This window comes from Anoplophora glabripennis, unplaced genomic scaffold, assembly GCF_000390285.2.
Source record: "Anoplophora glabripennis isolate ALB-LARVAE unplaced genomic scaffold, Agla_2.0 scaffold822, whole genome shotgun sequence".
Classification (NCBI taxonomy): Eukaryota; Metazoa; Arthropoda; class Insecta; order Coleoptera; family Cerambycidae; genus Anoplophora; species Anoplophora glabripennis.
Window position 1 is genome coordinate 29,043 of NW_019416970.1, and position 9,817 is coordinate 38,859.

General features: G+C 30.5%; 1 protein-coding gene across 1 annotated transcript; it reads left to right on the plus strand.

Annotated features, from left to right (window-relative positions):
• The first annotated feature begins 293 nt into the window (after nt 1-293).
• On the plus strand, nt 294-6,968 carry LOC108911554 (dolichyl-phosphate beta-glucosyltransferase). The gene is made up of 6 exons (XM_018716528.1): nt 294-454; nt 508-682; nt 817-1,022; nt 1,660-1,768; nt 3,837-4,080; nt 6,590-6,968. The coding sequence occupies exons 1-6, from the start codon at nt 389-391 to the stop codon at nt 6,780-6,782; spliced, it is 993 nt and encodes a 330-aa protein (XP_018572044.1). The 5' UTR covers nt 294-388; the 3' UTR covers nt 6,783-6,968.
• The last annotated feature ends 2,849 nt before the right edge of the window (nt 6,969-9,817 follow it).

Below are 9,817 nucleotides of genomic sequence, written 5' to 3' on the forward strand. Positions count from 1 at the left end.
ATACTTCATAAGTATTTTAATTTACTTGCGAATGACGGAACTGGACGGAGTGCACATGCGAAGTTTGTCAAAATTATTGCGATAATCCCCAAAAATAAATCTATTTTCCCACCCCTATATTTAAATTCCCGCAATATATTGAACTGAAGAAATTGATATCGAAAATTTTTCTTTTAACCAATCAAATTGAAATCCGCAAATCGCAATTCGCAAATCGCTACTACATGAACTTACCTTTAGAATAGGTATTTTATATTCTAAGCCATGGAATATGAATTATGAAGTAACATAACCAAATTTTGTTAATTTTGAAAGTAAATAATTATTGTAACGTGTAAGTGTAAGAGATGTGTAATCTATAAGAAATTATTATTTGGAAATATTTAATATGGAAGTTAATATAAGTATTTTATTATTTTATGGTTCCGCAACAGGATTTGTACTTATATTAGTGGTATAATGTTTTGAATATTTATTTGTTTTACTAATTGTAAGTATGTATTTCAGGTATGTATTCTTCTAATAGCTATATCCAACCCGTATCCAGTAATTATTAGAACTAAAAAAGAAAAATATTTTTTGGATCCAGTTTCAAAAAATTTAATAGAATTTCCAGTATTGGACAAAAAATCTAGTCTACATTTAAGTGTCATAGTTCCTGCTTACAATGAAGAAATGCGCCGTAAGAAATATTTTAAATTGATAACTATATATTCGCATAATTTAAACGTTTTAATTTTAAAATCAGAATTCACTCTAGTAAAATTTTGTTACATTAAATTTATAGCAATTGTTGATCCGATTTATGATTTATAGTTCCACCAATGCTGGATGAATGCATCGAGTTCTTAGGGAATCGAAGTAAAAACTCTGATTTTAAGTATGAAATCATCGTAGTTAGTGATGGTAGTACTGACAATACTGTAAAAGTAGCTCACGAATATGCAAAAAAATTGGGTACTGAAAAATTGAGAGTGTTGGAATTAGAGATGAATAGAGGCAAGGGAGGTGCGGTACGTCTGGTAAGATCGTAATATTTTAATTTCATTATCTTATGTAGGCATATTAAACTTTAATATTTTAATCAAATATTCTGAATAAAAATTTGTCACGAATATCAAGCATACTTGTATATTTTATATTACAGTATTAATAGGTGTATGGAAAGTGACTTGCCTTGCATAGCTTGTAATAGATGCAACATATTTTTAATAGAATTCCTTGTGTATTTTTATTTTAACAAAATAACCATAGACATAATAAACTGCTAGTCCATAGTTTACAAAGTGTATGGATAAAACACTCTTACAATGACAGAGACATTACTTTTGATCTTGATAATACTTCGAATAATTAATATATTTTTGTAACCAAAATTATAATTCTGAGTTAAAGTATATTTTTCACTATGTTGTGTGAAAACAAAGTATGAAATTGCAATGTACGATTTACTCTTGGGCTTACTAATAACTTATGTATTACTCAAACCTATATACTTTAAAATAAAAATTGTTCAGACTTTTGTTAAATTTATTTTGTAATTTCTTAGTAATATGTTTTATATTTCTAAAATGAAATATGTATTTACATAAAAATGTTAAATATTATTTAATTTGTTGGATATTTTTCCCCCATAAATTCATCACAAACATTTTTTAGGGTATGCAAAGCGCAAGAGGTTCTTTGGTGTTGTTTGCTGATGCAGATGGTGCTACAAAATTTTGTGACCTAGAAAAATTAGAAAACAGTTTAAATAATTTAATATGCTGTAAGTATATTTAATGTGAAAATAGAAAAGTTTTTGGGAAGTGATATTGAATTCTAATTTTTAATGCATGACATTCTGGTAGAGTCAAATTTTAAAGCTTTTTTTCTGTATTTTCCTGAATGTGATCGTTTTCTGTAAAATGGCATGTGATGTTTAAGAAGCATCTTTGTATATGTATTTGAAACAAATAGTTTTTATAATATTCTTGTTATGTATGATTAGTTGAAATTATTTTGAAAGACAAATGGGTTTGGTACCATTGATATCATACATTTCCTTATTATGGCTCCTCTTCACGATGGTCTATGCATCACAATTACCCAGTGGAGGCCACTGTAACCTGAGATCATCATAGCCCATTGTTTTCAACCATAATATGCTGACTAACATTTGACATTTGGTTAATGTGGTAATATTTTTTATTTTACTTATATAGAATTGCAAAATATAAATGTTGAAGCGATTGAAGTATACAACTTCTATTTAAATATAAGTACACCACCAAAAACTTATTTTAAAAACTGGTGAAAAAGAAAGTTTAAAATGAAATAATTGGCCAGCTTCACAAATAATACTATATAGACAGAATCTTTAGAACTAAGTTTGTTTAAAAGTTTCAGCGGTTCTGGCTAAAAAAACAATTTTTTTTAATGAGCATTGTGATAACATATTACGAATTTTACATTTTTTGAATGTGGATTATGCTAAATTAACATTATCAATAATATAAATGTTATGCAGACTAAGATGTTAAATAATAATAAAGGAATATTTACAAAATTATTTATTTCTACACAAGAAGTATTAGTGATTGAATAAAATATTATGGCAGCATCTTTTCATTTTTTAACTCGGTTATGAAGAATTATTGATTATATCTTGAAAATTCTGCTCTGTAATCCATTTCTTCAATACCGCAATTGTTAGGCAACCAAACTTACAATGGAGTCAATGATTAACAAAATTCAATAAGGACAGAAAATGAGTCCAGTGTAGTACATATTAGGGGCGATTTCAAATGTCGAAAAAAAATCAATATAATAGTTATAGTTATACCCGAACTTAGAAAAATCTAATTTGGTACACGGTGTGAATGTACCAAGAGCATTAATCGACAGTAAGCAGAGTTCAATTGAAGCATTTTAAAGGGCTAATAACGGACGATGCATCATTAAGATATGACAGAATTTTTTAGCCCATTGGTGAACTTAAAAATTATTACTTTATTTTATGGGGACTAATTCTAAAGCTTTTCTAATTCTTGTTAGTTTTCAAAAAACTTTGTCATTTTCAACAAAAACATGAATAGTATTGCAGCTGTGTTACTTAAAATCATGAAAAATTCAAAAGTTGGCTATGACATTTCTCAGACATTTTATTCTTCGTCGAAAATTGAAGTCTACTTAATAATATAAATATAATAATAATAAATAATTGCTGATTGTTTCTAATGAATGTGCATTTATCCGTAATGCGATTCCACAATTCTGCTCAAGACACAACTGGCGAGGAATATACAAGTTCTTTTAACTTTCCCCAAAGAAAGAAATCACATTTGTTGAAGTCTGGTGATCGTGGACGCCAAACTTGTGGGCAATTATTTCCTCTTCCAATCCATTTATTTGGACTGGTGGTTAAAAAAGTCTCTAACAATATTACTAAAATTAATGACTGTACATGCCGATTTGTGCTAAGACAATATCCCCGCTATCATTTGCTTTCTCTTTCATTTTCATACTGTATTCCAATCCATTAATTTAGATATGACTAGTTGACTGATAGGACAGTTTAGAACTTGTTCTCCATGGCTGCTATGCAATAAATTTATACTTTTTACTGTAACAATACAAATATATTCTTAAATGAATTAACTTTTGCCAGTTTTTAGTACCTAATACATTAAATCTTTTGTCATGGTCATAGATTTATGATGGAGAACATTGACTAAATGATGGTATATAGAAACCGTATCTACTTTTAGGCTTCCTTTTTTTATTTAGGAGGTTTCCATACCCTGAACAGTACCAGCTGTCAAAACTTGTTAGTAGTACTTCATATATAATTTCAGGTGATTATCTTAAGGAACCATCTATTGCAGAGGAACTGTTGGCAATATCTATAGGATCAAGAGCGCATCTAGAGGACGAATCGGTTGCAACAAGAAGTTTCTTTAGAACTATACTAATGTACGGATTCCATTTCTTGGTATGGCTTTTCGCTGTGAGGGGAGTGAAGGACACTCAGTGTGGATTTAAGCTTCTTACCAGAAAGACTGCTAGAATTTGTTTTGATAACATGCACGTTGAAAGATGGTGAGAAATGTTTACAGAGCAATATGAAGTAGTTTTTAACTATTTTCAAAGAAATTTTGGTAATGTAGTTGAAGGTAGGCAAAACAAAACAAGCTAATGTTAACAATTGCAGGAAAATGTTTCGAGTATTATTTCTCAAAAAGATAACAACTGAAACTGAAGAATGGGGTATTTGCAATAAAAAAATGTGTACCGTTTTTTCACTGAATATTATTCTTAAATAAAAGTTAATGCAAACCGTATAAGCAATTTTGCTAAAAACACCTTACATAAATTTTTATTTGATATACAAAATTTTAATCCAACTTTTTATTTGACTCCTCTATTACCAAATAAAAGGACAGTAGTATGAGATTGTAGTTTAGCTTCCTGTTAATAGAGGGCGCAGATAAGGCAGAGTGTAGCATATTTACCAAATTCCTTGTAGTTTTATGAATTTTTTAAATTTCCAGTTAAATAATGGTTTTATACAAAAAAAGGACGCTACATGGCAAGTTTTTTGTCCCATTATTTCATTTCCTATTCATTTGAATGAAATTTGTGAAGTAAATTAAAGTAGGGGTGGCCGATGATGACATCTAGAAAAGGATTGCACATACATTGTGTCACCTAACGAATGTTACATACTTCACGGGTATAAATAGAACCCAAATGGTGGTGATTTAACCAAACTTGCTTAAACGAAAAATGTCGCAAAAAAGTTACAGGGTGTTAAAGTTTGTTTTTTTATTTCTTGTTTTCTCCTTAAAAATTTTGTACAGGGTGAAAATGGAAACATTGTAACTGCTGCGTGTGGAGTATAGTTGAAACGGTTTTGCGGCCAACTCCTGTGACTGGTGACAAACGACAAATACTTACTAATTTCAGGATTTTCTTCTACTCTTCCTAGAATTTGTTCTTCATCTTGTACCCTTCTTTGAATGTACCTTCCATTTCCTGAATTAGACCGAAAGTTTCCAGTTTCTTCTAATCTGGTGAATAAAGAAGCAAACAATGTATGAGAAGGCTGTCTGCGATTCGGATAAAGTTCTTCATATGTTCTCTTAGCAGCATTTCCACTAAAATGTTCCTGTACATATACCACTATCATGTATCTCATTTCATAATTCGTAAATTCCTTGAAAAACAAACTTTTACAAAATACAAACTTGACAGTAAGTTATCGAAATACAAAGACAGTGACTTATCGAAATTGTCATGTGTTATGGATAAGTAGTTATTCCTGAAGAGAAACTAAGCAACAGCAAATTTTGCTCAAATCGGTTAACGGGTTCAGAGTTAAGGAGGAAACAAGAAATAAAAAAAAGAAACTCTAACACCCTGTAACTTTTTTTGCGTTTTGCAACATTTTTCGTTTAAGCAAGTGTGGTTAAATCAACACCATTTGGGTTCTAGATTATACATACACTTGAAGCATGTAACATTCGTTAGGAATTTGCAAAATATTTTTTTCATAATCAACTGACAAACAGGTGTTTTCTTATTTTTCACAAAATTTTAATTTTTCTTAAAGTTAAAGTTTCATCTGTCTTTCCTTCCGTGAGAAATTTTTGCTGATATAAAAATGCATTATACAAATGATTTGTGTTTTTCTTTGCTTAAGTTTATTTAAAAAAAAAATGTTGCAGTACTACAACGAAAAGTTAACAGTTTAATGAAACTCTTTTCAAACAAAGTCAATTATGGAATTTTCTTAATTTAATATTCTAAATTTGCTTCAAACTGTCGATACCTACTGTGTTGTATTTTTCTCTTTTCGGGTAAATATAATTATATGACTGCTTTGAATAATGAAATGAATTGCTTGTGGTTAGTAGTGGACTGTATATTTTATTTTTTACCTACGACCACTACTGTAAGTACTTAAAAACACACTGTCTGCAATCAATGTAAGATTCCTATTACGTACGGTAAAAAAAATGCACAGTTTTCCTAGCAACTGCCTAGCAACGGCCAATACAATACTGTTTGTATTGACCGTTGCTAGGCGGTTGCTAGGAAAACTGTACGATTTTTTTACCAAGCTGTGCGATTTTTTTACCGTACGACGTAATAGGAATCTTGCATTGATCGCAGACGGTATGTTTTTAAGTATTTAAAGTAGTGGTCGTAGGTAAAGTATAGTACGTAATACGTGGTGTAATGCAATTACGCACTCATAGAATTACGCACTCGCCGCTACGCGTAACTTTTCCATTCGTGCGTAAAATGCTTTTTACAACACTTATTACGTAATATACTATAATGCAATTATGAATTACATAACAAACGTGGTGTCACTTTGACACTTACTAGCCAACCAACATTTTTTAAAGAAAACTGTGAAACTAGAATGCGGTCACAGAGGCAGCAAGCCGGGTTATTTAAACGCCAGGGCGTACCTAGAACAAGCTGCAACACCTACTTCAAAAGTAATATGTTTAGAAAGTTATATTAAATGTAATTAAAAAAAAAAAAGAAATTCTGAAGATCAAATTTATTCCCTTTTCAATTAATTTTTTTATTTCAGGGCTTTTGATGTTGAATTACTGTATATAGCACAGTATCTGAAAATACCAATATCAGAGGTTGCCGTAACATGGACAGAAATTGATGGATCAAAAGTCACCCCTGTATGGAGTTGGATTCAGATGGGTATGGACTTGGTGATTATATGGTTACGTTACACTATTGGTGCTTGGAAGATTAAACCATTGAAGTGAAAACCGTAATATACATATATTTGCAGAGTTTATAATAAAACAGTAAAAGCAGTAAAAAAACAGATTAAATATTTATTCCCATTTCTAAATTGCATTGAATGCAATCAAATTTTGTAACAATAATTAAATAAATTAGTAAACTCCACTGAATTTAGAGACATTAAGGGGTTATCACTGGAAAATTTTTTTTTCATTTTTATTTTATTGGCTTAAAGTACACTAAAAGATTCGTAGATTTATAATAAAAAACTTTTTTGCATGAATAAACACAAATATTCATAAAATTTATTTTTTTGAAGCAATTCCGAAGCGTAAATTTTGCTTCTATCGTCAATACAACATTTTCGAATTTCGTGCACGTAAGCACGCCTATAGCTTACCGATCATCGAGAAAATACTTCAAAAGTGAACCATAGATGTCATCACAAGCAAAAAAAAAACGTTATTATACACGGCTGGAAAATCCACATGGTCCATCTGCCTTTACATGAGAGCGACAAAGTAAAGTAAAGAAATCCGTGCAATAGACAAGGATGGTTATATTGAAGACGTTTTTTAATCTGAATAGAAACAGGCGGTGACTATTCAGATTATGAAACGTCTTCACTATAGCCATCCTTGTTTATCGCACGGATTTCTTTACTTTACTTTCTCGCTCTCATGTAAAGGCAGATGGACCATGTGGATTTTCCAGCCGTGTATACTGAATATAAGATTTTTACGATGGTTAAAGTACGTGCATTGTCAATCAGCTGTACGCTGTAGTTCGAGATGTGCTATTATTGTGTTTGTGTTATTATTTGACTTTGTTGATTTGTGTGCAGTGATGAAATATCAGTGATAAGATGTATGTAGGCCGTAAAGGCTGTAAAAATCGAAGTACAGCCCGTAAGCTAAGTAAAATTGGAAATAGATGTCCGCCTAACCATCATTCTTTCGAGTGCGATCCGGAATTCGTGAGCCCGTCGGCGAAGAAACTCAAAACTTGATGATGATAAGTGTGAAATGACATGAGTCTTTCGGGTATCATTTCATTGACTTCATGACCATGAAAAGAGCAGGAAGAGCAAAATACGGCCATGGAAGAGCAATTATATGGTGCCGGGATAGCAGAGTGATGATAAAAAAAAAATTTTACACCATATTATTATGATTTCCAAAAGTTACAGTATTCTCAAACCTCAAACGCGTTTTTCCCGAAACCACGTTTTTTAAATCGGCGAGCAGCAGAACTTGAAGAGTTTTCATCCGATCGACTTGAAAATTGAACTATAACTTCATCGTGTGATTATCTAGTCGATTTTTTTGTCGAAAATTCGATTTTTTTTTTCAATATCTCGCCAGTTTGCGAAAAATTCCTACAATTATGATCGTGTGTACTTCACTAGCTAAACTCATGTAGTTCATGAAAAAATTTTTTTTATGCTTCCAGATGGTGATCCAGGAGATTGCTACTGCTCGCCGCGAAAGACCTTTGAAAAATGTAGTTTTGTTCATGCTCTTTTATAGCCGCCATTTTGTAAGAAATTTTCAAACAAAAAAATTTTTTCTTCTGAAGTCGCTTAATAGATTGGTGTATTGGTAGTTCATGATTATTAAAAAAAAATGCTCAAAAAAAATTCTTGAAAAAATCCTTTTTTTCGGCTCCAGAGTGATATAACCCCTTAAACAAATACGGCTGAATCTCATTTTTTATTGACAAGGAGAAGGTAAGGTAGTCGGATTTTCGTAATTTTTGATATTTATAGTACGTGTAGTTTGGACCTTGAATAAGAATTTTCCGAAGTAGTTCGACACAACGTTCATAAAATATCGAGATAATCAATTTTTAAATTTTACCTGCCAGCTAAATCCAGTAAATGGGACACATTCTTCAACTGGTAGTGTGGACCAGTTGGTAACGTTCAGGTCTGACAGTCAAGAGATCGCTGGTTCGAGTCCGTCACGTGACTTTTTTTTTCAAAACGCACCATATGGTTTTTTATTAATCAATTTTGTTCATAGTTTATCTTAATGACTTAATTAGTATAATTGTAAAAAATTGTTATATAACAAATTATGCAGATGATACAAATTTACTTATTACTGGTAGAAATTATCCGGAAGTAACTGATTTAAGTAATACCTTATTGCTTAATGCAAAGCAATGGTTCTCAAAAAATGGTCTTTTATTAAATGTGGAGAAAACAAATATTATTTTATTTAGAACTCGACAAAGTAATATAGAAACTCCAGATAAATTACAAATGCAAGATGGTCACTTGAAATACAATACCCATACAAAATTCTTAGGTGTATATATTAGTGAATATTTGGACTGGTCACCACATATCGATAATTTATGTAGCAAATTGAACAAAATATGTTATAGTTTCAGAATCATTGCCAAGTATTTGAATGAAAGCTCATTGCGTATGATATATTTTTCCAATTTTGAAGCAAGTATGAGATCAGGAATAATTTTTTGGGGGAGTAGCAATATCCAAAAAATATTTGTGTTACAAAAAAGAGTTTTACGAATAATGTACAAATTAGAGTATAGTCAAACATGTAGAGGTTTATTTAAACAAAAAAGGTTAATGACACTTTTTGCAGTTTTCGTTTATGAATGTCTTGTATATGTAGTAAAAAACAGAGAGATATTTATGATTCATAATGTCGGTCACGAGTACAACACTCGTAGTATAAACATTACTTATCCAATACATAGGTTAGCTATAACTGAGAAGAGTCCACAATATATATGTATTAAACTTTATAATAAACTTCCGGAAAGTATAAAAAATATTAAAGGACTTCATAAATTTAAGAAGGTGATTAAAAAAATGTTAGTAGAATTAGAACCATATAGTTTAAATGATTATCTGTTAAAATAGTTTTTTTTAAGTATTCTTTAGTTTACAATACTGACAATATTTCATTTTAGGTGTAGATACAATGGTCGGTTACAGTGTAGCTGTACCTTCTTTGAAATAAATATTATTATTATTATTATTATTATTATTATTATTATTATTATTATTATTATTATTATT

Coding starts and splice junctions, on each gene's coding strand:
- LOC108911554 (XM_018716528.1), top strand. CDS start 389: ATGGAAGTTAATATAAGTATTTTATTATTTTATGGTTCCGCAACAGGA. Junction 1,769..3,836: donor TTTAAATAATTTAATATGCT/GTAAGTATATTT, acceptor ATATAATTTCAG/GTGATTATCTTAAGGAACCA. Junction 4,081..6,589: donor AACATGCACGTTGAAAGATG/GTGAGAAATGTT, acceptor TTTTTATTTCAG/GGCTTTTGATGTTGAATTAC.